This window comes from Catharus ustulatus, chromosome 8 (assembly GCF_009819885.2).
Source record: "Catharus ustulatus isolate bCatUst1 chromosome 8, bCatUst1.pri.v2, whole genome shotgun sequence".
NCBI lineage: Eukaryota > Metazoa > Chordata > Aves > Passeriformes > Turdidae > Catharus > Catharus ustulatus.
This window is the reverse complement of record NC_046228.1, coordinates 12,323,337-12,350,682: the sequence shown is the minus strand read 5'-3', so window position 1 is coordinate 12,350,682 and position 27,346 is coordinate 12,323,337. Positions and strand designations below refer to the sequence as shown.

The window sequence follows — 27,346 nt, the reverse complement described above, 5'->3', positions numbered from 1 at the left end:
CCCATCTCTACCCCACCCCGCTTCCCTGAGCTTGACTGGAACCTTCATTGCTTTGAGCCCCTGGCTGAGTAAAGTGGTGGCTACAGGCACACACGACTTACTGGGTAGGTCAGGGACCAGAGAACATCACTTGCTCCTCTGACTAGCTGCCTACTTGTCCACTTGCCCTAGGACTGTGCAAGGAGCTGCTTGCCCACCCATCTTCTTTGCCTTCCCAAGTGTGGCTCTGACATGTTTGTATCCATGAGAATCCTAATTGCTTTAGGACAGCTGCATCCCACCACAGCCTGTCTGCTTGGGTGAGTGTCCAGGCACGACGCAGCTTCTTTGAAGGGCCTCGATTCCGGGGTTCGCCAAAAATTTCCCCTCTGGAAGGAGGATGCTGGGCAAGTGGGTTTAGGGCCAGCAGGTGTGAGCGAGGTACCAGGGTGGCAGTGGAAAGGAATAACGTCCCTGATCCTCGGGGTTGGCAGTCCTGGGCACCCTTGTGCTGGGGGCTCGGTCGGGAGAGGCTCCGGTGTCCCCACCTGTCGCGCCAGCGGTGGCACATCTGGGCGGGGCGGCGCGGCCCCCCCGGCGGAACAGCTGTGTCTCCATGGCGACGGGCGCGGCGGGGGGGCCGCGGTGCCGCCGCCCCGCCCCGCCGAGCGGAGCCGAGCCGAGCTGAGCCGAGCTGAGCTGAGCTGAACCGAGCGGAGCCCAGGGGAGCGGAGCCGAGCCGAGCGGATCCTACCCGAGCCAAGCCGAGCGGAGCCGAGCCGGGCGGGGCGGGGGGCCCGGCGGGCGGGACCGCGGCTCTCGGCGCGCTCGCAGCCGGCGCTGCCCTCCGCCCTCGCCGCCACAGCCCCCGGGGACAGCGACCTTGCGCGGTGCCGCCCGGCCCGGCCCGGCTCGGATGCCGCCATGGGGAGCCGCTTCTCCAGCATCCCCGCGCTGCCCCGCGGCGGCCAGGGCCGCCTGCACCGCGGCCGCCACCACCGCCTCAAAGGTACGGCTCGGTCGGCACCCGGCACCCCGAGCATCCCCCGGGCACGGGCTCGAGCGGGATCCGGGGCACCTGAAGCACCCGGAGCGGGATGGTGCTCTGGATACCAATGCTGGGTACCGCAGGGTCCCCAGTTTGGGATTAGATACACAGAGCACCCTGAGTACCCACGCCGGGTAGGCATCCCGCACACCTCGGGACAGGCTGTGCTCTCCGGGGTAGGATGGATCCATGCCTGGCACCCCTGCCCTGCTCGCAGCACTGTCGCTTCCTCGGCAGTGCCCTGTAGATGGCTGATAGGTCCGCGGGTCTTTCCAGGCAGAGGTATCCTAGAAAAGCAAAGGTCAACAATTCGGGGGAGTAAGACCACCAAGAGTCCCCGAGAGCTTATTGGTGAATGAAGGCTTTGCTTTGGTGTCTCTTCTGAGTGCTCCATTAATGTGTGTGTGCATGGGACTGTCAGTCCTGTTTGGAGGAGGGCAGGGAGAATTTGGGTTTTCTTGTCTAGCTGATGTGGCTATTTTGTTCCTCATAAGGATGCTTTTCTGAACTCCTGGGGACCTCTTGGCACCAAATGGGATGGGGGTGACTTCTGTAATGTGGCCAGGAGAGCCTGCCAAAGGTCTCCTCTATCTCTGCTTTTTTACCCCCTTTTGCTGTAAGTTGTAGCAGAAAATAATCCGTCTTTCATGAATGCAATTTTCTTGGGCAGCAGTACACATACACTGTGTATGTTCAGCACCACCTGGGTACCTCTTCTCTAAGAAGCCAAAGGGCACTGGCTGATGGGGGTAGAGGATGTCACACATCTCTCTGTAAGCAGGGAATGAGGGAAGGTGCTGCTCTAACAGCCATTTCAGATTATAACTTGTTGCAGCTTCCTCTCTATGTTGCAGAATTTGCAGCCAACAGCTTAGAAAATAGGCATGCTGCTGTTCACCCTCATTTTTGCTGGGCTTTTGGATACTTCTTTAGCATGGTCTAGAGGAGTGGAAATGATTAATGATGAGCTGGGCAACTGGTTGTTACACAGAAGGATTTTCTGATACTTGCATTATTCTTCTGCTGAATCTCTCTGCCCCCTTTGTCTGTACTTGGGTGATTTGGAGGAGTTGTGTGAACTGAGGGTGGTTTTTTCATGGCTGTTTCAATGACCATGCAAGGAGATGTAAGGAATGTTCATCACTCTGTCACGGACAAGTCAGTGAGAAACTCAGGCCAAGCAATGGTGGTGCTTCGAATTAGACTTGAAAGGAGGGGAATGCTGAATCCTAAACAGCAAACCATCATCCTCTGTCAGTGCAAACATGAAGGCACACGCAATGCTGTAGTAGTTGGTATGCAATTGTAAATTGCCAGGGAGGTTTTGTCTCTTTAAGAATCATCATGTCAGCTGGAAGTCTTTCTGGAACAACCTTAAGCAGATCAGAATTTATAAACTGAAGCCAGAAGGGACACTGCCACTTAATCCATTAACAGTGGCTTACGTGAGATTTGGAGGATGCTCTGTATGAATCACCTGATTTTGAAGGGGGGTGGGGGGGAGCGGTGAGTTGTGCGTTAATGGCACTTTGGTTCTATATTTCTTCCTTTAATTTACATTTTCAATAATTTTGTACCTGTGCTGAGGCAGCAAGCAGAAATATTCTTAAGATTGTAATGCAACAGAGTATTGAAATAATTTTTATTTGGAATAAGGAGTGAACAAGGCATTGCCTTTGTTGTAAAAACTAAGCAACTGCCAGAGACAATATGTGCCTTTTCTGTCTTTTTTGAAACCAGACTGCCTCAGGTCCTACATTTAAATTGCAGAATAAACAAGTCTGATTGCATTTGACAGGTTTCTGTAAAATGGACTCGAGGCAAAGCAGTGCAAGTATGAATGTCACACAGTTTTGTTACATATCTGCCATTTAACATTTTGTAAAGTGTATTTTAGTTGAAGGTCCCCAGTTGTTCTTCCTTCAGTGTCTAGCTTAGTGTTAGGGATGCTGAACTTTATAAGTTGGCCACCATCTAATACTTTCTTACTCATTCTTGCTTAAGAAGAAGCTTTGATTGCATTGTTTCCTAAGGTGGTCTGTGGACTTTGAATTCAGTCTCTATACCTTCTAAGTTCATCTCACCTGAGTAAGATCTCTGCACATGGTAGAGTTGTCACCCACTTGTGCTGAAAATTTGTGTCTTTCTCTTAGTCCTGCTAAAAATGGTCACCTTTAGTTACATAAATCTTCTGAGGACCATGTGTTACTTTTTGTGGTGTTGAAGCCATAACACAGAAATCTCACAAAGACTGTCATGGCTGGCAGAATATTTGCTTTGCTTTAGATGGTCGTGCAAAAGGAGGGAAGAACACAGCTTGATTCTCAGGCTTCAGCTGCAGTTTTAAAACCAGGTAACTGAAATAGGCAGGTCTTTATGAAGGTACCTGCAAGAGCAAAGCTGGAATCCCAGGCTAATGATTTTTGAGTTGCTTTTGAGTAAGGTAATACTTTAAAATCTATTATGTCCAGCTGTTTATAAAAGCACTTCACATAACTGCTCACTAGGAGCCACTAGACTTGAGCACTTTGGAATTAACTATTCCAAAGCAATATGTCATATCTGGATTATGAATCCAGATTTTAGTGCCATAGTTGTACCTACAGGCTTTGGCTGTTCTGGAGACAGTGAAAACTGAACTCCTCCAGGATTGCAGGTGATCTGCCACAGTCCTGGTATGGCTGTTAACCTTGAAGTCCTGGCCCGTGATTGGAAGGAGGTTTTCACTTGGTGATATCATGATGGGGAGGTTGAGGTGAGATTATTTTCAGAATTCCTGTGAGTATTTCCCTTCCCATAACCCAGATGTAGTTTGTCAGGGGTGACAGAAGGTGATCCTTTGTGTACTTTCCTAATGCTGTTCAAAAGATTATGATTATCTGGCAACAATCTCCTTAAGGATACAGCCAGATAAACTCCAGGAAATTTTTGCTGTCCACCCTCTCTGAAATATGGTTTGTGATAACTATCAAACAAGGTGTGTATGGCTGTTTGGAGGGGAGCCAAATGGGAAAACTCCAGCTGTATCTAATCTGAATTCTGAGATGAAAAAGATCAGCCTTCTCATCAGTGGCTCTGTGTACTGTTTATTTACTTGTGTCAGGTCAGTCTGTGTTGGACTGTTCCAACCAAGGACACTTCTATTATTTCTCAAGAGATGCATCCTCAGTTCAACCCGTCTCCCTCCCCTGAGGTTCTTCCAAGACAGTCTGTTCAATCTCTCTATTAACTATTTTTTTCTAATCCTGGTGTAGCTCATTAAGCTCCCACCCTTGCCTAGTGTTACATCTTTCCAGTCTCTGGCTTTTGCATTCCTTCCTTGGGTACTGCTCGACCTTGCTGGAAGTGTTTAACTCTTCCTGCTGTGAGGTGTGGGCTGTGTGCCCTGTTTGGGCTGTGGTGTAGTTCCCAGACGTGCTGGTCCAGGATGCTAGAAATGAAGTTTTTCCAGTCCTTGGGTGAAGAAGTGAGACACAGGACTTGTATGCCATCTCCTGTGCTCCATGGACATGTAGCTCTTTATCCTCCCTTGTCTTGTGTGCTCAGCTTCAAGAAGGCTTAGCCATTGCTGTAGACAGCAGACCATTATTACATTGTAAAAACTAAGAAGTATTATTGTTTTCTCTCTTAAATCCTCTCCTCCAGCCGCCTACTCAGGTTTGGTACTCTTTCCTGAGCCCCTCTTGCCTTGAAGAGTGAGTGGTAGCAAGCAGGATTTCTGCCTGTTGATTTTCTCATAGGTCAATGCACCTATGATATTTATGCAAAAGAATGCATGTGCAGTATTACAGGAACAGCCCCAGATGCCAGGGATCCTCTTTTCATCAGTGCTGATTACTCATGGGTTCTTCTTTTTTATTTGTTTTACAGTGGCATCCGGAGGCTCCCATCAAGATCTTAGTCATGTTGTGCTGGGTGCTCTGTGGTTGCCTTATTGCTCATTCATCCAGATAGCTTTTACTCACGGGTCTGGGTGACGTCTGGAGGATGATTTGGGGTTTATATCTTCAGAATATCACATGAAGCATCCTGGCACCTCAACAGAACAGTTCTCAGTCCTTTCTTTTGCTGGGATACCTGCAGTCAGAGTCAGTAGTGGTTTGCTGAAGGGTGTCACCACTTCTCTGGCTGCAGCCCCCAGACTGGCAGCCTGTTGTGCAGCGCTTGACCAAGAAGGCAGAGGCTTTCCTGCTTTCCCTCACATATGGTGGGTATCAGGCAGGATTACACAATCTTTGCCTGCATTTCTGCTGTTGCTGTTCCAGACATTACATCCCGCTAACACATAAACACGTCAGACTTTTTCACCATTTCACTGTGCTTTATGAGCTTCTGAAATACATGTAGAAGATAGTAATCTGGCTGGTGGAGGCATTTCAATAATTGCATATTGTTTAAAGATATCCTACTGCCAGCTCCATTTTGTGCACTCACTGGATATAACTAAGGGAGGAGCAAAAGGTTATCAGCAACTGATGGTCATAGGGTTTAGAAGCTGGGGTGCATCACAAGCATTTTTAGGCATTACAAGCAGTGCACTGGGGGATACCAACAGTAATATGGTGAGATAACCTCAGCTCCCATTGCTGTCATAATTGGTTTTTCTTTGAAGTACTATATTATTTTCTTCCAGCCTTACAGAGTCAGAAATTTCATCATTCAAGGCTTTGAAGGATGCTTCTTGCTTCCTGCCCTTCTGCTTTTACTCTGTCCTGGGTATGCTTGTCAGTGTTTCTGACCTGTCAGTGTGTCTGACCTGTCAGTGTGTCTGACCTGTCAGTGTGTCTGGGTTGTGGATATAAAGTTTGTTCTGCCTGAGGTTGCCAGGTTTGCATGACCTTCTCCCAAGCACTGGATTTTTTCCCAAGATACTGATTTGATTTATTGCATTTAAACTGCCTAAAATTGCTCAGTGTTCCAAACACAACAATTTATTGATCTTACTTTTCCTTTCCCATTGTCTGTTTCATAAGGTGCTGAAGCCTGTTGGTGAAGGAGGTACTGCTGCTGCTTTTCACAAATTTCCCAGGAAATCATGTGGTCTCTTGTCCATGGATGATTCTCTATGTTTCTCAAGTGCAAGAAAGTCTACTTTTGAAAACCACTAGGAACCAAAACATCAGTTGGATGATTGAGCTAAAAATATTAGTGCCAGGCTCAGTAATTAAATAAAGCAAATTAAATACTAGAAATTATAAGGGAAGCCAAACAGAGGAAAATAGAGGCCATTAATAGATTGTTGTGTAAATGTGTATATTATGTGTAGTTCTGGTTCTTCCCATTCCAAAATTTCAAGAAAGATACATAAGAACTGGAAAAGATTCAGAGGTGGGCAACGAGGATGGTCATAAGTCTGGATTAATTTAATAGAAGGAATGATTGAATAAACTAGGAGTCTTGTGGAAAAAGGGACAACTAGAATGGAAAATGGCTGGCAAGTAAAGAACAAAAAGGGGACTGTAGCCATTGCAGCAGGTAGTTGCTCAGTAGAGCTCATTATTGGTGGATGCTATGGATGCTAAAATGGGTCCACTTTTGAGGGAGATTGGAGGAAGTAATGAAAGAGGAATCCTTTGAAGTTTGTGACAGACAAAGACTATACATTTGCCCTTCTCATTTTGACTTCCCAAGGGCATCTTCCTAAGGCTACCTGTGTTTGGCTGATAAGGATAGTGCTAAAATGAGAGCGTAAAACTTCAGTGGAAGGTGCAGCTGGGTTGTTCAGGCATTGCAGCGGTAGATGGAGGGATAGAGCCTGCTCTGGTGTTGGCTGGTTTCTAGCTGGATCCATCCTCTTTATCCTAAGCATCCCTGCCTGGTTGTTTACAGAGTGATTCATTGCCATGTCAGTGTCAAATGCACACACAGAACATGCAGGCTTTATTTGAGAGGCAGAAGAGATTGTGATGGGTCCCTGAACAAGCTTTCTTGGGTGTGACTGTGCCTCCTGCACACTGTCATTTTGACAAATACAGTCGCTTTTCCCTTTATGTATAATATATATATAATATATATAATGTATATATTATATATATAGGTCTCCATCTTCCTATATATATCTTGTTGTGTAAGAGAAAGCAGATTCTGTCTGCTTACAGTGACCTCCTAATGACAGAAGCCTAAGTTGCTCCTGCTTCATTTTGTTTCCTAGAGTGTTGAAGTAGCAGGTTTTGTGGATATTCCCATATCTGGGAAGATTTCTAATACAGCGGCTTGGAAGATTTCCGATTTGGCAGCTGTTCTTACCTACTGCTGCTAGGATAATTGCAGGAACCAGCTACTTCTGCATCGCTGGAATTGTTGCCTGTGGCAAGTACAGAAGTACACATTGTTTTACTTACAGTGTGTACCTTCACGGTGGCTACTTATTTCAGACTGGGGATCCACATGTGCTCTGGCTTGGTCTGCCTTGAAATTTTAGGACGTGTGACTAATTCAATTCTGAGCTGTGTCAAGGAGTAGGATCCACAATACTTGTGTTCCATGATTGTCTTCATCTAGAAATGGTTGATCTATGATTAACCTTAATCACAGCAGTGTGCAGGTGCTCAGTGCTGTGCTGTCAGCTGCCAAATCCCAAAGTAGTTTCTCACTTTAATCACAGCACCATGCAGGTGCTCACTTTTGTGCCACAAATACCAAAGTAGTTTTGGGGATGAGAGCTGAATTTTAACTGAAAGTTGGGGTCTAACAGTGGTTAAAACTTCTGCTGTGAGTGTGATGTATCCATGAACCTAGGCTACCTTTTGACCTGGCTAACCAGGGCACTGCTAAGATGAGTAGCTGGGGAGGAGGACAGACACTTGGATACTAACCCATACTAAGAACTGGGTTGCTGCAAAACTGGTTAAAATTGAGGTGGGGATAGGTTTTCACCTCCATTTGTTCATGGGGTGCTCGAGATGGTAAAAGTATGTTGTTGTAAGATGCTAGTTCATGTTTACACTTTCGGGTATTTAGCCTTTCAAGTACAGGATTAAAATAGGGTTTTGTTTTAAAATTATAGGGCAAGGGATGCCATGGTGGTATTATGTTTATACAATCCTCCATTAGTCCACCTCAGCTCAACTTTTTTCTGAGGCATAGGGAAGGAATCTCAGCTCTCAGAAAACTGTCAGGTTAAACTGTAGGGTTGTTATTTATGCAAAATTTTGAAAAGTAAATATTAGTAGTTCTTTGCCAGCCTCAGAGATAAAATTCCATGGCAGATTTTTTAATTCCAAAAAACCCACTTGATGTAAACTTTTTTAAAAAAAACAAAAAAACATTTTAGTAAAAGTTTATTCTAAAGTACGAACATCACTTGTGGAGTCTCCCTCCTCTGTTGTTCCTTCATATTCAGTATTTGAATTTCACACTGATAACACTGACACTTTCCAGATGTTCCTGCATAGGTGTAGGCATGGATTCCCTATTGACTTAATCTCATAATTTTTAGGATATGACCACAACACATCCCATGTCTAGCACCAGTGCTTGGGAGTGGCTGGGGTGCTGTGTAAATAACTGGTGCCACTGTCAGTAACTAGCAGTGGGTTAGGCTTCTGAAGAGACAAAGGGCAGATAAGACAAGCAGATCTAGGTATAGAGCTTATTTACCATCAAGGTTCCATATTTTCATCAGAAGGTTAGTTCAAATCTCCTCCTTAGGTGCTATCTCTTTAATATAGCATTGATTGCATTGGTATTACTCATGATTTCTTTGATTTGGGAAAATGGTGCCATTGTGTTTCTAAATATCTGTCTATCTTGCAAGATCATTTTTGTCTGATGAATGCCTATTTTTTATACTTAACAAGTATTTACTAGGCAGGAATGGAAGAGATGGCTTCCCATAGAAATATTGAGTCACTGTAGAAGACAGGACACAAATAACTGTAAATGTTGCAAACAGAATCTGTTTCTTATGTGAGTGAGTGAGTGAGTCACTTCAATAGATGTGACAGAAAATGGAAAAGACAAAATGTTCCTCACTAATTGATTATGTTCATCAAATTCAGAAACAGAAGTAGCTGAAATTTACTTTCTTTGTTAAAAATGCAGGAAAAAAAATGAAGGACCTGGGTCACCTCTGATGTTAGTACTGTATTTCTATATTCCTACTCCCATTTCTGTATATTATTTAGTGTTGCTGTTTTAATGGTATGACCCCTCAACAATCATATCCTTAACAACTAGGAGATAAAATAAAGGTGCAAAAAGTTCTCCCCAGTTAAAACAATTCTTCTTACAAGGTTTAGAATTGAGATGCTAAGAGATAAGTACTGCTGAGAGGTTTGCTCCTCTGCTTGAAATCTGCCTTACATTATTTGTGGAAGAAAGTTCTTACCACTGCTGGGTGGAGATCATCTGGTTCTGTGCATTTCCTCTGGCTGGTTCTCAGGCCCCACAGGTTGTGTTTTGGAGGGCTTAGCAGAGAGGTTAAAAAGTAGTTCAGGTTTCAAGCAGAGAAGTTGTGCAGGTGGGACCTGTAGCAGGGAGTGCAGTGAGCTCTGGCTGCTCTTGCCCACACAAAGTGTGTTTGGTGGCTGAGCAGACACTGTCACTCTCCTGTTGTCAGTCCAACATGAAGCCCAGGAGGAGAAATTACAGAGTGATGGGTGGGAACAGTGACTGAGGGTGAACTCCCAATTTGGAAATGTTAATACTACATTATTAATAACCCCACTGCAAAAGAAAAAAATCTTTGCTGCAAATGAAGCTGACACAGAGAAGTAGCAGGCAAAATTAAAATTTTATACTTGCCGTGGTCTTACAATAAAGGTTTTGTGATACACATCCAGCAATGCTGCTATAAATAGTCTCGTTATCTAATCTTCCAGCTCAGTATGATAGAAGATTACAAGTAAGAAAACAGCTCAGTGTAGCTTTTTGCTGTTTCCCACTGGTTCCCTTGCTCCTGCTGGAGCATTATTACTGTGTCCCTTGTAATTCATATGGAGACAACATTATTCAGAAGTACAGAATGTCACTAGGAGGAGGAGAGTTCAGAGAAAACCCAGAAGATTTATGGCATAGTTTAGATAAGGCCATGGAGGAACTGACATGAGGGAAGTAATGACAATTTGCAGTCCAGCAGCAATTCTGAGGGGGTGCTGAGAACTTCTTCATGCCAACTCCATCGGGTCAGATGCAGAGCAGTGCCTGCTTTAATAGGGTGTTCTACACACTTGATTGCAGAGGGAACCCTTTTGCTAATAAATAATCCAGACACACCCAGCTCTGGCCACACGGATGTTGGACCTGATCCAAAACCAACAGAAAGTCTTTAGAAAATTTCACAGAGGCACAGCTAGCACAGAGAAACCTCTTTTTCCTTTTGATCTTATTTCTCATGGGAGAAGGAGGAGCTGGTTGGTAGACAGAGAGGTTCCTTTTTTCCTCTCTCTGTTCCTTGCTGGTAATGCAAATCCTGATTTCTGTCCCTTCCTTGGAGATTCCCCTGGCCTGTTTCACATGGGGCACCTGAAGCCATGATGAGCACTGGGTCCTGGGAAAGCTCCCTTGGAGCAGAGGCAGCTGAAAAGGACCTTCTGCATTCTGTGTGCGTGGACACAAACAACCCTTTCCCACAGAGGACTGAAGATCACTCTCTGAACTGTCATGGAGTTTTCTTGTGTGACCATAGAAGGAGGAATGAGGCAGTATGGCTGTTGTTGATCTGGAGCCCCATGAAACTTGAACCATCCTCTTTTTTCTATATGAGAGGAGTTAGGAAGACTTTGAGTGTTTTTTAGGCCTCAGCACAGCTCACCTGCTGCAGGGTGTCTTCCCCACCATGTGGCTCGGAGGAAGCTCTCTGGAGCACTTGTCCAGCCACCTCAGTGGTGCATGGAGCATGGTGGTGGGCACAAGTGTTCTACAGCCATGGCCAACTGCAGACGTCTTCTTCTGTGCCTTCATCACACCTTCTCATGAAGGGGCTAAAGCAATGATAAAACTTGAGGAACTGAACTTCACCACAGCTCTTGCAGGGAGGGAAGAAAGAGCTTGTGTCATCCCCTCATCCTGAAACAGACTGACCTGGAGCCTGATACTGCTAGGAAATTCTTTACCAGTCCAGATTGTGGTATTCCATCTTCAATTCCTAGCATAATCAATTACAAGTGCTGGTAGGTGAAATGCTCTCTGGACATGGGCTTTCTTGTGCTGTAGCCTGTTCAGCAGGAAGGAGTTACCTTCTTGTGATTAGATTCTCTAGGCAGATCAAATTTGCTGTTGGAACAGAGATTTTATATATAGTAAAATGCTCCCAGGTGTGCTTTTTAGTAGTGCTTCTGGGCTAAAGCAAGGATTTATTAATAAGAGGCACCCAAACCATATTAGGCACTGCAGCAGAGCTGGAACAGGGTGCTTTTGCTCTGATGCAGGGAGCTGATTGAATGTAGTGACAGATGCCAAGTATTTCTGTCCTTGCCTGAGTTTATCTTTTAAATTTGAAAGTGTTAAAAGCAAGAGTTATTTTTAGAATAAACATATTAAATAGTGATGAAGAGCTCCATCTGAGTGTTGGGACTGTATTTTACTGTTACCTGTTGTTGACCAAAATGCACTGCTCAGACCATCAGAATAAAAAACTGTGGGGGTAATACATTGCTCTAGATTTGCATCAGAATCGTGGATCTCATAGGGCCCAGTGACTTTGCTTGTGACATTGCTTGGTATCATGAAGAGCACTGTAAAATTATATTTATTGTATATTTGCAATAAATACAATATATTGTCACACAATTGTAATATTTCCTGTAAAGTTCCAGACAGCTGTTCATATTTCTAAATTAATGTGTGTGTGTGTGTGTGTGTGTGTGTGTGTGCAGGGGGGCTATTTGAATTTCATGATTTTTTTATCATATTGATAAATGTCCAAACTCTAGAGAAGCTGTTAATTGCCTTGGAAACCATTGCTACCTTACCTCTTGGTTGCTCACTCTCCCTCCTACCAGTAGTCTTTTGAGATTCTATATTTAATTTATGCTGTAACATCATCTTAAATAGCCCCTAGCATTTATTTTTGTTTATAGCTAGTCATTTATAGTTTAAAATTATTTCTACTTTATTGTCATCTCCACAATGAGTATTTTACCATTTTATTTAGGGTAAAAGAAGTAATTATTGTTTAGTTGTTTAATCTTTCCATGGGCCATCTTGAAGCCCTTGAATGGTGACTCTTTACAGCTGAACCAAGACTCAGGGTGAGGATGAACAGCTGACCCATAAACTCCAGGCAAGTTGTCGCATTTCCAGTGCCTCTGAGCCATCTTGTGCCTCAAAAATTAATGCTACTTACAAATTGCCTTCTGCCGTGCTCCATCAAATGCTAAGATGCTGTAATTATTTATGACAGTTAAAATCTCCTGATGCATTCAAATAAAAGCCAAACATATAGGGAAAACATGTCCTGTGGAGGAAGGTTGCAGCTTGAAAGATGGCTTGTTTTGACTGCAGGTCACATTGAGGGGCAAGCTTGAAATGCATGTAAGAGATGGAGACCTAGATGTGCTAGATTTTTAGGGGAAACTCCATTGCTGCTGTCATTGGACTATTTTCAGGTGTTTGGATGAGTGAATGACCCAAATATAGTTTAAGCCTGTGACTATTCCATTTTAATAGCAATGCAAATACAGTAGGTGAAGGCTAAGAGCGCTGCATCTAATTTAGCAGTGTTGCTTTAGCAACATCGCGCAGGATGCAAATAGTCTCCTTGGTAACACTTCCTAAGTGTCATTAGATAAGCCATGGCTATAAACACGGAAGCAGATCAGAAGGAGAGACATGCTCTTGTGCTGTGCCTTTTTATAGCCCCAGACATCCCGATTAGCAGGGTGGCAAGAGGAGAGAGGAAAGCTGTCCTAGGGCTCGTAGCGCTTGTGAGCGTTTGTGTGTTGTGGTTTGGAAAACCACACCAATGGTGATGGGGGTTTGCTGATTTGGTTTAAATAAAAACCTTTAAATAAAGGTTTAAAATAAAGGGAGGTTGTTGTTCCTGCCCTACCCAGTTGTCACGGGCATATATTAAGTGTCCTCTCCAGCAGCCGCAGATTGCAGATGTTAACACTTCCTCCTTCCAATGGCACATTTGAGTCTTGGTGATTTTTGAATCTACAGGTTGGGAAGGACAGAGGAAAGGAGACCCCAGAGCTCAATGTGAGTGTGACTCTCCCATGTTCACCCTGGAGAGAATGTGGAGGTTGAGGTGCTGGTGAATTTGCTACTGGGCTGGGATTAAGTACAGCATCTGCTCCCCTTCTGCTGATCTTGTCCTATTCCACTGTCATTGCCAGTGGATTAACTCTCCAGAACTAGATTTGGCTTTCTCTGTTGAATTCCAAAGACCCTTTCCTAGGGATCAGCAGCAGAGTAGAGATGAAAGTGAGAAATGGGGGTTAATTAGTGCTCAAAACCAGGGCAGCTGTTTCTGCTGTTGGCATTGCCATATAGAAAAGGGTCATGAATTGAGGCAGAATCCCACTGGTTGATGCCTGAGGAACTCATCCAAGGAATGTGAATGCCTGATGATGTCAACTGGAGCACATGAAAGACAGTGGAAGAAGCCAAGTCCACAAAAGCATCAAAACAGGTTTATTCTGGTTTGGGATGAATGTCTGAAAGAGCAGATGGTTTATTTTATCATGAGCTTGACCCTGTAGAGGCAGACAACTGGTACACTTTTGCATTTTTTTGGGAAATCCTCTGAACTGAAGCTAAACCAACCCCTTTCAGCAAAACCCCTCCTGATCTGTAACCTTCAGGTCCACCCACAAATGCTTGGACTGGAGACTGGCCAGTCCAAGCAACCTCTTTTTATTTCAGTGATGTGTAACACTTTGCAATTTAGATACATGGCAGAAGACCTTCTGCAATTTTCCCCGTTCTAATAGGAAAAGGAATTCAAATATCAATTGTCTCTTTTTACAGAGAAATAAGCAGAACAACCATCCCCCACAGCCATGTTTTGCTCCCTAATCCTCTTGGAATTTATCCATCTTCATATCACTCATATCTTCTGGTCTCTGTTGTAAATGTCAATGCTAATTAATGAGACCTTGGCCCTCTGTGTAGCTGAGTAACAATCCCAGGTTTGTTTGTGGGATGGGTGCCCTTCCATCTCCCCAGGGGATGGCACTGGGGCTGTTAGCCCCGTGTGGGACAAGCTGCAAAAGGCTAAGTCTGAAACACCTCTCCATCTCTGTAGTGTCAAAAGATGCAGGTGAAGCGTTCCTAAGATGGGTGAGATAAGTGTTTCCTAAACCTTTTAGAGATTAAAATGAAATTTCTGGAGTCTCCTTACCGAACTGCCTGCATCCCATAGATGTAGGCACCCATAGATGGATCTCATCTCATCCCATTCCTGTGCTGGGCTCCTGACACCCCAGTGGAAGCACTTGTGAGTTTTCTGCTTCCAGAAAGACTGCAGTCACTGGGCCACAGGATGCCATTCCAGTCCTAAGGCAAAACATTGCTGCTTTCTCTGTGCAGCATAGCAGCCTTCATGCAGTGGATCCTGGGACTGATATGAAGTTTGGCTCTGCATACAAATTGTTCTGCAACAGAGGATCTGAGTAACTGTTCCTCACCACCATGGTCTGTGGCTTAGTAGAACATGAGAATTTGGACAAATGACTCTGCTAAATTGTAGCTCAGCCCTCAACCTGCTCTTCCCTCTGCTGCATGCAGAATGGAGCATTTTTCTCCAGAACAACTGTATTCATGCCACATGTCATTTTGAGTCCTTAACCATATGTAAGGCACAGTGTTTTAAAGCAGTTTGGGACAGGAAAATGATTTCTGTTGCAGAGAGAAGGGTTGTAGCTCATGCTTCCTGGTGGGAATCAAAAGGCAGGAGGGCTAAGCTTTTTTAATGCATGCTCTCTCATGGCACTTCAAGTCTGCAAGTAGAAATGTATGGGGGGCAAGAGCAGACCAAAAGCCTCTTCTTGTCACTGCATAGCACCCGTCTCTGTGGCCCTGCACTGAACTCTGTTTTTGCAAAGCCGAACATTAAACTCTGTGATGATTTAGACCTCATTCTAACTTGGTCTAGCTGGAGAGCTGAGTGGCATTTTGTGCCCAAAGCCAGCATAAAATACAGAACACCATATGGGACTTTCTCGTTGGTCTCAGCCCAGGGTGGAGTTGAGCTGAGACTCGGTTTCCATGACAGGTAGGACCACAGAGGCTCAGCCAGGTCTGTGCAGTCCTTTTTCACCTGTGGGGTTCTCAGCTGGGTGCACTGCTCCTGCCCATCCCCTGCATGGTTGCTGCAGCCACACTGCAGCCTTGCTGTGAGCCAGCTCAGGCATTTCTGCACTTGCACCACGGTCTCATCCTGAACAGCACCTCTGCACAACGCTGGCTCCTTGCCCATTAGGCAGAAGGAGTGATGCTTTTGTATTCCCTGTCCCGCCCTTTCGTATTCCCTGCAGCACCTGGGTTTTCCTTGGAGATCTCCTATTCACACATGGAGCCTGCCTCTGTTCCTGATGTGATTGCAGAGCCCACACTGAGGCTGTGAGCCAGAAATCCCCCACTCTCACCTCGCGCACCTGAGACTGGAGGGCTCATGCCATTGTACAATTGTGCTGTTCCTCAAATCAGTGTTTCAATACAAGCAAGGCAGTTCTGGCTTTTCTGAGACTTTGTGTTTGTGGATTTTTTTGTTTTTTTTTTTTTTTTTTTTTAGTGGGAATCAGGAGTGCCACACCTAGTTGTGGCTTCCTTGACTGTCAAGGAATCCCTTCTTTTCTCTCTCAATCAGTTGATGCTGATGTTTTGCCATGCATCCTTGATTAGAGGCAGGGGAGCAATGTGGGAATCACACAGTGGCTCTGAGGAGGGATGCTCAGTCCCATTTGGGGCAGTGACAGACATTGCTGTCCAGCTCCCCTGTGCACTGGCTGCCCTGGATCTGCCAGCCTGGCTCCCCCAGCCTGCCACAAAGGGCTGGATGTGCTCCTTGCCCACCTCCTGGCAATGGGGGGTGGTCTGTAGATGAGGACTGAAGTGTGTTCCCACAACAGGATGGCATCCCAGGGCCCAATTCAGCCCAGAGACTCTTAATCTCTAAGCTGTCCCGATCTCAGGCTCTTGCTTTGCTGCCTGTTTCTGTGAAAATGCTCCTTTTCAATTTTCTTCACAAAAAGTTAGAACCAAGAATCCTTCCCAAGTAGCTGGTGCAGCCACAGGGCAGCTCTCCCTTTGACTCAGAAGTCCCTCATTCAGTATTCATCTTTGAGGACAGCTGACTTTTGGCCACTCTCTGCTTGCTCAGATAGGGCTGTTCTCTGTTGCTTGCCAGGCGCTTCCTCTGCAGCTGGGAGCTGCTTTCACAGCGTGCAGTGACCTGCCCTGTCTTGGACTGTCACCCTTCTCTGTTATTTTTATATTTTTAGTGGCCTTCCTTGTGCAATAACATGAATTATTTTTTTATTTGATTAGCCTCTTAGCAGAATATTAATGCATATAATTAAGATAGTATTTGGCTCTTGAATCACACTGTTCATCCTGAAATTGTCTTAATTACACAGCTGCTCCTCTAGAATGAAGCCCTCTTTGTTTAGAAGCTTAAATATGGAAAAAGGGACAAAATTTCTTCCTCCAAGGAGAAAACCTCCATTTCACATTTCTGGCTATGCTAGAATCAGTGGCTTCTCTATTTTAAGGAAGGGGAGAAATCAAGGGAATACTAATGTTGATTTTTGTTTTAATCCTCTACTTGGAGTAAACCATTAACTCTCTTGATTTATTTTGTTAGGTGGTTTTTTTTTTCATTATTGTAAAAAGCTCAAGGATCTTGCATTCTTTGAGCTGGTTCACATGCAATTCTGCTGGTTTTTCACTCTCTGACATCTGGGAACTCAGGCATCCCAGCCAGATGAAATCTATCAGATAAGGCACCTGCTTTTCACCAGCTTCCAGTCTGTGAAGCATAAACCTGGCTTTGACATGAGCCTTAACCTCTTAGTGTTACAATAACATGTTAAAAAATGCCTCAGACAAGTGTATGGAGTTACTTCAGCCTTCTGCAAGGCAGCTGAGAAGTTATGTTCAATTTGTTGTCAGTTCTTTACTTTAAACATTGCTGCTATAAACTATCAGCCTCTCCTGTGAGTACATTCGTGTTTGGAATGATGCAGTAAATCAGATTATAGCTGTCCTTTATTAACTGTGATGCACAAGATTTCAGCACTGGAGGTTTGATTCAGAGAAAATGAATGAGGATAGTTAAAGTCAAATATAAATAGAGCTCATTAAAAAACAAGCAAACCAGCCTCTGTTTCATTATGTGACTCTTAATTGTACCATGAGTGTAGAAGTAGCTCTCATTAAAGTCTCCTGGCAGCCGCCTTCTCTTCCTCTCCTTCTGCAAACTCGCCCACAAACTCTTAGGATTTCCTGGGGACATGAACCCAATTTGCACGTTGGAATGGACACAAAGGGACAAAGCAAACAAAAGAAGCCTGTGTGCATGTGCACTCAATAAAAAGAGCATAGCCTTGCCAACCCATCTGCATCTGTGCAGGCTACACCACTCACCTGCAGCCCCCTTTCTACACTGCCAGTGTACAGCACTGTGCTTACCTGGCTGGGCTAAGCCAGAGGAGCCCTCTGATTTCTGCTTTTCTGTCCTGTGCCTCAGCTGGGCTTTGTGCTGTGGGTGCTGGTGCTGCTCTGGAGCCAGCTCCACGTTCTGCAGGCACACAGCTGCAGTGGGAACACACTGCATGGTGGGGTCAGCACCAAACCCCGGCTGCTGGGGGAAAGCTGCCCCTCTGTGGCCCCTTGGCCACCACAGCAAAGCCCAGCATTGCCTATAAAATGAAAATAAGCTCTTTATTGCCGAGTTCAGTCTGTGGGGAGCTGCTGCCATTCCCTCAGCACAGACTGAAGAAGAGCTTAGAGTCTGCCTTGCACACCCGCCATCCCTGTGTGGGTGGGTTTGTTCATTTCTGGTGGGTTTTTAGTGCATATGTTTTGGGGGAAGAGAGAAAGCGAAAAAGCAGGGATGGAGTCAGAGCATGGAATAAATCCAGCTTTGGTAATAAAATACAGTGCATAGCAGTCTGTGTGAAGAAGGGAAGGTTGCTGAATGGTACCCAGTGCTTTCAATTCAGTAATGTGCCATCAACAATTACCTTTAATGAAGCTTCAGCTAGTGCCTTCATGAACAGGACATGCTTCCTTTCTGCTGTCCTGTGTGTGAAGGTACAGTGCATGGGAAAATAGTCTTGGAAAGGCTACTGGACAGTGTTTGAAAAGAAGATCTGTAGTTTTGGAAAAAGAAGCTTCTTTTTGAGCAGAGTTAAAACACGTTTTCTTTTAAAAATAGTCTATTAAAGACTCTGTGAGTCTCATTACTGCTCATGCAATAGCACAAGTGGGAGACTAATACTCTTCTTGAGGGAATAAAACTGCAATATCTCTTGAGCAAATCTATTCCCAGATGGATGAGAGAGCTCAAAAGCAAACAGCAGCTTTATGCTATTTACGATTGTACTCCTGGATCATGTGGAGCCTGCAAGGACCCTGGCAGTATCTGTTCACTTTTCTCATGGTTTCCCCCTGAAGTTCAATCCCACTGTTATCATAAACTCAGTCCCAGCATTACTAGCACTGGGATCACGAGGTCACAAAGTCCTTGGTATTTTAAAGCAATGCATCAGCTACTCCTGCTCCCTGCAAGTTTAACTGGCGTGATGCCTGAGTGCCCATCACAAGGGCTCCCACTGCTCCAACTTTATGTGGAAAATCATTCTAAAGTTTTAATTAATTTTAATTCATAATCACAGAGCAATTTGCTGTGTGCAGATGGAAATCAGTAGACAAGTGCTAGTATTTTTATGTATACATATGTTTTACAAAAAGAGTTGCAGTTTACTAGAACCTGGGCTGGACCGTGACTGTTTAATTACTGTTCACACAGAAGTAATTTGCAAAGTGTTAATTTCTGAAATCAATGCACTCCAGTCCAATAAATATTTAATGCTTCCATCTGCCGTTTTTAAGTTAGTTACCAACCCTGCTAGATGAAGTCTGTGAAATAGTTATCTGCTGTTGACATAAAGAAAGATTTTGTGTTCTAGCTTTCATGGAAACCTAGAAAAAGCAGGTTTCCTGAACCCAGTTTTGTTTTCTTTATTAGGTTAAATTTGGATATGGACAACATTGCATGTAGAGACATGCTCACAGCAGGCAGACCAGTGCAGAATTACATCTTAATTTTACAAGGGAAAATACATTGAGTCTTCCCTAGCAGGACTATGACTGCAGGTCCTGGGTTTGAATTTTGGGAGGAATCTAGTTGGAGCATGCAGTATCGTTTCCACTGGGAATAGCCTAATAAAGCAAAGGGCGTGGTGGCCATTCCAAGGAGCAAAGAGGAGGTGAAGCACAGGGGACAGGAGGGAGGACATGGGGCTGTGCAGGCAGCCAGGGTCCCATGGGTCATGGCAGGATCTCAACCTCACTCTCTGCAAAACTGGATGTGGCAAAACCTGGCTGCTTCTGGCTGCGTGACAGATTATTTAATTCCTGATATTCATGGAGGATTTGGAGCTCTGTGGATGGGAATGCCCTGTGCCAATGCAAATGTCACTGCTCGTGGTACAACACAGGCCCCTCAATGATTAGTTCTGTTTTACTGTTTTTCTAGTACAATTATGTTTAATTCATGTGTTGTTTCATCAAAGTGTTTGTCACTCAGGGCTTGGCCTCATCTTAAATAGCTGGATATAAAATTACAATGTGCTCCTCCAGTGAGACCGTATTTCCAGAATATCATCACAGCTTTATGATGACACAGGGCTTTCTGTTTAGCTGAATAGATACACTGAATCATCATTTTAAAAAATAAAAATCTCTTGAGCTTGGATCATTGGACTTGTGCCATCTCCCACACTGGGTTACTCTGAATCTCACAATAAAGAACCTGTGACTTTAACATTTCTTGTTGGGTCGGGTTATACCAATAGTGTCATGGGCAATTGCAAATTGCAAAGCACCAAGCAAAACAAGACCGATTTTTCAGGAGATGTTCTTTCTTTGAGCCCCTCCCCAGCCTAGTGGCAGCTTCCAGGGGTTATTTGGAAAGCAGTGGACTCGTCTGAATGACTCTGTAGTGTCCCTGTAGTGCCTAAAGCTCCTGGAGGAGCATTGCTGCCAGCATCAAATGCTTTAAATATCAGATCCCAAAGTGCCCATGTGGGCTGCTGTGGGATGGGTGGAAGCCTGTGCCTGTAAATATGAATCTGTAGTTTAGATAATGGTTTTAGCATTCAGATTATTGCCCAAAGCTATTCCCTACTGTGCCCTTGCATGTGAAAAGACCAACCCAGTCTAAGCCTAATGGGACCCTAATGAAATTGTTTCCTGTAGCTTTATGCTGTGCAGCTGGATGTAATAACTCCAGCTAATGCACCAGGGACATGCAACAGCAAAGTTCTCATTGCACTTGATGAGGCTGCTGCAGTAGTGGATGGACGGCTGTGGGGATGGGTAGATGTGTCAATCAATCTATAATGAGACTTCTGGATTGAAAAATTTTGCTGGATTATGGAAGAAGCTTTTGAATTGCTGCTGTGATGGGCTCCCCTTGTGTAACCAGGTACTCCAGTCTCTTTTTGGCTTTCATGTGGGTGGTGATGTGCCAGAAAGGAATTAAAAAAGAGAAGCATGGGAAATGGTGTTGGACGCATGATTTGCAGTATTGCTTTGATACAAGTCCCTATATTTTATTTGAGGATGGCTTTTAAACTTTCTGATGCTGAATGGTTTGATTAACCAGCATCTAACCTCAGGAAATCCCCAGCAGCTGTAAACAAATATTAAATTGAGTAATCTCTTGGCTAATGGCTGTTTCTCTACTGCCAGTAAAGTGGAATCCTGGGCAGTTTCCTTGCTCTTTTATCCAGTTTCTGGAGGGAGCCAGGACCACTGTAGTCAGGTGAAAGGCAGGGAGACAAGAACCATCTACTCTAGATTTGGACATGTGCATGGTGGTGGGGCACTCCCAAAAGCATGAGGCACTTTCTGTCCCCATTACCTCATTCGCAGCAATCTCTGAAGGAGAACAGAGTCTGAACACTGCAGAAATCTGCTTGGTAATGTGAGACAGCATGGTCTACTAGTCACAGCAGGGATTAGTGGAGATAAATCCCTGTACTTGATGTTCCCAGTTCTCCCACGTGGATACCACGGCATTTCACCTGTCTGCACCTCAATATACTTGTATGTAGGGATAAAGGAAGGAGAGACTTAGAGATGTTGTTGTTATGGTATGTTTCAACCAAAAACAAGCTGCAGGAAAGAGCCAGCAGTTCCCAGTCCCTGCTGCTGTCATTTAGACCCAAATTAGTGACTCTGTGTGAATTCAAAGGAGGTTGGAAGTGGTCAGTGTTGGGTCTGCTGCAGGCCCCTGTTTTACAACTGGTAGCCACTCAGGAAAGCCTTTTTCACTGAAAAAACAATTCCTTTCCCCCCCGCATCTTATTTTGGAAAGTTTTCATTTGCATCCCTGAATGGACTTGCTGTGCCATCGATGAATCCTGAGGCGAGGGATGGGGTGGGATGGTCTGGCCAGGAAAAGAAGCCAAGCTGTCCATGTGGAAGGATTTCTCATGTGGCTTTGCTGAAAGTTAAACTTCTTTGGGGGGACTGAACTGTGTGAACTCAGGGTGTGGTTTGTCATTTGACCAGTTTCTTGGCTTCATTTGATGAGCTTTTTGAATGACTTAGGGAAGATTTTCCTCCTGCTGAGACCTCTTCTGTGCAAGCAGGTTCCTCTTGGAGATGACAGCGTGTGCCCTGATTTGCAGGGCAGTCCCTTGCAGGTTCCTGAAGGCTGGTTTCCTAGGGGTGTGATCTTCACATTTTTGTGAATGATAAATATATCTGTGCATCAGGTATTCAGCAGGAGCTAACAAGGCAGCCATGCTGTAGTGCTTTCATCCATGTTTCTCCACTTCTGGAACCTCTCTCCTGTCTTGCACAGAGGCCAGGCAAGATGCTGGGTTTGTGGAACAGTGGGATACTTGCAAGACATTACTTTGCCTCTTCATCATCTCACAGCAGAGATTGTGCCACCTCTGTGAGCTTCAATCTAGGACCTTGCTTCCAAAGACCATATTAGTATTCTGCAAAGAAAACAGGAGTGCTTTCTTCATGAATCAGCTCAAAGGACTAGTGTGGATTGGCTATTGTAGGAAATAAAATGCCTGCTGAAAAAAATAAGCATTTTAAAAAATCTGATGTTCTGTGTTTGAATTATTTAGGTTCCAAAAATAAGTTGGTTTAAATGGGTGGGGGCTGGTTCAGGAGAGCAGTGTTGTGAGAGCCAGCAGCCCCCCAGCCTGCAGGGTGAGATCCCTGCACAGAACTTGTCTCCTGTGGTTTCCTGCAGGGCAGCCAGCACAGAAAGAACCTTGTAAAAGAGAGGAGGAAAGACAAGCTAGGGAATAACAGCACTTCCATAATACTGCCCTTTCTTGGTATCAGAGTAATTCTATGATACAGGAATTTAATAGTACAAATCTGGCTGATAACCGTTTTGGTAAATAATAATAAAAGAGCTGTGACAGTTCAGCTCTAGCATGACTAATGTAGTGATTTTATATGTCTTGAAGAGAAAAATATATCAGAACAGAAAGTTCCTTTCTGCCATTAGTCAGGTATGCAGATGTCATTGGGTAACATCTGGGCCCATGCAAAGGGACCAGCAGACACACACCTTTGGGTCTGTTTTAAGTTTTGTTAAAATACCCTGTTTCTATGTCCTGAACATCTGTGCTTGATGCATTTCAGCTTCTTCTCATCTTTAATGTGGGGATTGCCTCTCTAGCAGTCAGGGAGATAGCAGCCCAGGCAATCTGTTTCTCCTTTACTACATTAATAGAATTTGCCAGTATTAAGAGACCTCTGCAGCCCTGGACAGCAGTAATGGTTAGTGTGGTTTTTTTATCTAACAACTAAGAGAAGCCCGAGATAGGTGATAAATCTGGCTAAGCATCAAGTGCTGAATGACAGGGCTTGTCTCTGAGCAGGTGGGAAATGGCAGGTTCATTCCTGTGCCTTCCTGCACCTCCTCAGGAATACCTTATGGCATTAAAAACTTGGAATTGTTTTGTTAATTGGAATGGGCTGCTGAGTTAATTTGAATCAATTGGAATATGCAGCTGAGTTATCTCTTTCAATCTGCATATTAATGCCACCTCACACTCTTCTTCCCTTTCCATCCCGTCAGAGAGCAGAGGGAAGAGGAGGCTGCCTGGTGGTGTTCATGTGGCAGAGGTGGGTGTTGAAACTCTGAGACCTGGCTTCTCTCCTCTCAGTGCAGTAACTGCTAGAAGTGCTGCCTGCCACTAACACATTTGATTTGCATTTGCCTCCTCTGGTTGTTGAGGTATCCCACCTCTTTTGCTTCCTGGAGAGACACTGGTGTTCTTGTGTGACTAGCTCAGGAGAGGTCTGCCTTTAGCAACAAGGAGATATTAGGAGCTCTGCTTTCAACTGCAAGTATGCAGTTTCTCATCCATAGCCCAGAGGAATTGCCAGCTGTATTTTCAGTTAAATAATGCTTCTTAGGACAAAGAATACAACATAAAGGTTCCCATTTACTTGGTTCTCATTTACTTGGATGAGAATGGGCTCTGGCTTTCAAAGTGTTAATAACCAGTGTTGTTGGAGTTTATCTTACAGCAAGCCAGGAGCCCTCTCTAGGATTATGGTCCATGTGCTCTGGTGCAGTGAGAAATATACAGGCTCTGCCTTGAACAATGTGTACTCTTAAAAATGGTCTCCTACAGATAATTATGATTTGCCTGTCAAGCTTTTAATGAGCTCTGTGTGCCCAAAAGTTCAGTTTCATTCTTCTTTCGTTTTGGTTGTTGTATTTAAAGCAAAACTAAATTAATTGAAATGGCCACTTAAGTAAGGTAATGTTATTTCCAGCTTTCTAAGAAAGTGTTGGAAAGGAGAAGTGCAAACCTTTGGTAGATTTGGCAGCTACCTCGGAAACTCTATCCCTGTGTGAGAGTGCATTAAAAATAATGCTCTCTGGCAGCTCCTTTGGAGCCTGGAAGATTAAAGGTAGTAACCAGCTCTGTATCACGGATATCGTACATTAAATCAGAAATCATAGATATCTTAGACTTACTACTCAAACTCATTGTGAAGAAAGCTCCTGGTCACACTTAACTTTAATGGTGTTTCAGTATTGCATGTTCTTCCTTTCCCCCCAAGCACCATGATAAGATCTGTGCTTTCAGAGGACAGTGCAGGATGAGCCTCTCTATGGCTCTCTGGTGGACAGTTCCTGTGTGTCAGGTTTGCTTGGAGCATGTCTGCTGATGCCTGCTGCTATATTGTCTCTTCAGCTGGGACTTCAGCCAAGTTTGTAAGCAGAGACAAGGCTCAGCCTCTGAGTTTGGATCTAGCTCTTGAGTTTCCTCCTGGGGTGCCAACTGGCCAAGCGTTGGATACCAACTGTACCGTCTCTGCTAATAAATCATACTGTCTCAGGTGATAAAAGCGGGTTTATAAATCTTGAATACCAAAGAAAGTGGTAGGTGCTATGCAGTGGGAAAATAGATTTATCCTGCCCCCCAGCTGTCAGTAGAGATGTGTGCTATTGGAAAACATCATGGGCTTTTTCCCTGTATGCTTCTTTCCCTTTTTGCACAAATACTTATCCCTTCAATGCTTATCACAGTGCAAGAGTATTAGTAAACATAAGCTTGTTGATAGTTGGCATTCTGATGCTTGACTGGAGGGAAGATCTACAGCTTAAAAGTGGATTGGAATAATAAACCCCCAAGTGTAACCTATGCTTGGGAAATAGCAGTGGTTGCTGTTAGCCTGGAGGGTGTTGGCTTTTTCATGTAGCAGTGGAATATGATCCTTGAATGAGAGCTATACAGTTGTGCTGGAGCTTTGTGTCTGGGGTTGTGGCTCCTGTTCCTTTCCAGTGTGATGTGTGATCTGAAGAATTGCTTTGCTAAGGACACTGAGAGGTGCTGAATTTAGAGGTATCTTTACCTGCAAGTTCTCGTATGGATTCCCTTAAGCATGAGAAGCAGTCACTTCACCTCTGCTGCAGACAGGGTAATTTCTCTATTTTTTAACTCTTTGTTATCCTAGCTAGCAATGATAATTATTCAATAGTAGCATCCTCTCAGAAAGAAAAAAAATCCTTTTCTCACTTCACACAAAGGTTGCACATTAAGGAGAGCTGGATGTGTGACTCTGCAGAGGAGAATGAAGGCACAAATATTGGCTTGACAAGGCTGTGCATGCAATGATTCAGTGAAATGCACCAAGTCTTCAGATCTTGATCCTCTTGGGATCTTCACAGGGGTTTAATATTGCTTCCTTTTCTCTTGCCCAGACATCTTGCTTTGATTTCAGTGCTTTCAGCTTGAACCCCTTTCTCTGCCCTTCATATCAATGGGGCAAGCTAGGTGTTTTGTGCAGCAGAAAAAGCTGTAACTTCCTGAAGAGAGGCACTGTGGTCTTTTCCTCTTGTCTTCCCCCCACCTCTCTGTGCATGATGGTGTCAGTGCCCTCTGTTCCCACCCTCTGTCACCCCTCTGCCTGGTTAAGTACAGCCCCCTGTGACTCACTGCAGAGCCTCTCAGCATTATAAAAACCCCCACAAAACCAACCTGCAAAGTAATCTTTCTTTTCCACCAATTTTCTAATTTTCTTTCTAGGACTCTGGTTTTGCAGGTGGGCTGGGAAGCCTGTGGCCACCTGCAAGGGGCAGAACTGTCATGTTACTTTTGCTTCAGCAGCCTCTAGTGGGGAGAATTAATGTGGTTTCAGCTGGGGCAGGAGTCCTCCTGTGCTATTACTTTGCTGGCTTTTTAGACCACCCAGAGGAGCGATTTAGTGTCTGGAGTCTGAGATGAACTCTCCTTTAATCTGTGTTATAAGAGAAAGCTGACGAGTAGGAGAAAAAGCTATTTTATTTTTTTTCCTAAGAGGCCAATATGTATTTTTTTCCTTTGTGTTTTAAATGTGTAGGAAATAAAACTATCTAGAGGTGAATGAGTCACTTTCATGAGTCACCAATAGTGGGAAGAGGGGATTTAATATTTGCGAATCAGAAACAAAAAGTACAGTCTGTTCCCTGCTTGGTGTGAGAGAGAAAATAATGGACAATTTTAAAAAGCTGTTTTCTCCCCAGAAGAGGAATAAGAATGAGGTTTCAGACTCTTCAGCATCTGGGGGGTAAATGTCTGTCACCCCTCCTGGTGCTGTGGTCCTGCTGGTCCCTTGACTGACTGCAGCCAGAGGTACTTCTTGTGGCTTTTCCAAACCTGGGGACTTCTGTCCCACGCTGCTGGTGGCTTTCTTGGTGACCGTGGGCATCCCTCTTCACTGCTTGTCACACAGTTTCTCCTTTATAATATGAGACCTTTGCCAGTAAACTAAAATGTACGAAGAGGCAGACTTTGTGCTTTCAGCAGCCCCTTTTCCCCACAGAACAAAGACTGGGCAAACGCAGCAAGTGCAGCAGGAGGGGAGAAGGAGCAAAGGTGGGAAATTGTGCCCTGCCATGCTGGTAACTCTCAAGTGCCTGGCTGGTGGTACCCAAGTGTGGAGCCACCTGAATCTCGTCTCTCCAAGGCTGGTGGGTGGTGACTCAGCCTAAGAGGAGGAGGAGGAGGAGGAGGAGGATGTGCGGGGCCTTCCTCCCGTGTCCGCCAGCTGTCACTGTTGCTGCACACACACGGGTGGCCGCTGCCTTCTGTCCGGCTGGGATTTACAGCTGCCCCAAAGCACTGAGCTTGTTTGGCTCATCCATGGTGTGAGAGTGTTTATTCTCATCTTAACAACCTGTTCCTAAAGCTGCAACTTTATTGCCTACTAAAAGGCTCTGTGAGAGCTCCAGAGATAATTTTAGTTCATGCACATTTTTCCCCCCCCTCTTGGTTGTAACAGTTTTAGATTTTTTTTTTTTAAAAGCATTGTTACAGAACTAAAATTCCCTCAAAGTGCTTCTCTGATTAAACAATGGTTTGTAAAACTGAGGGGGTTGGAAGTAATAGTAAATTAGAAGTGGTCACAGCAGGATCTGTCAGGCTTTGGCAGCATGCATACACACACAGATACCCACATATTTGTCTCTGTGTGTGTAGGCACTCAACTTATTCCACCTTGTATTCCATATGAGCTTGCCTTGAATTAATGAGAACTGCTTGTGCTTGTAAAGTGAAGAAGATGGATTTTGCCTCCCCAGTGTGAAATGGCTCACAGATGGAAGTATGGAGGTGTTTGCTGAGGGCTATTCTAAAATTACTCTTAGATGCAGTGAGCATCTCTTCA

General features: G+C 44.6%; 1 protein-coding gene across 2 annotated transcripts in view; it reads left to right on the top strand.

The window, feature by feature from the left end:
• Positions 1-882: 882 nt before the first annotated feature.
• NEURL1 (neuralized E3 ubiquitin protein ligase 1) overlaps positions 883-27,346 on the top strand; it is a 142,870-nt gene continuing 116,406 nt past the window's right edge. For both annotated transcript variants that reach the window (XM_033066389.1, XM_033066386.1), the window contains exon 1: positions 883-988. In XM_033066389.1, the coding sequence (XP_032922280.1) occupies positions 904-988 (85 nt within the window). In that variant the 5' untranslated portion in view covers positions 883-903. The remainder of the gene's footprint in view (positions 989-27,346) is intronic.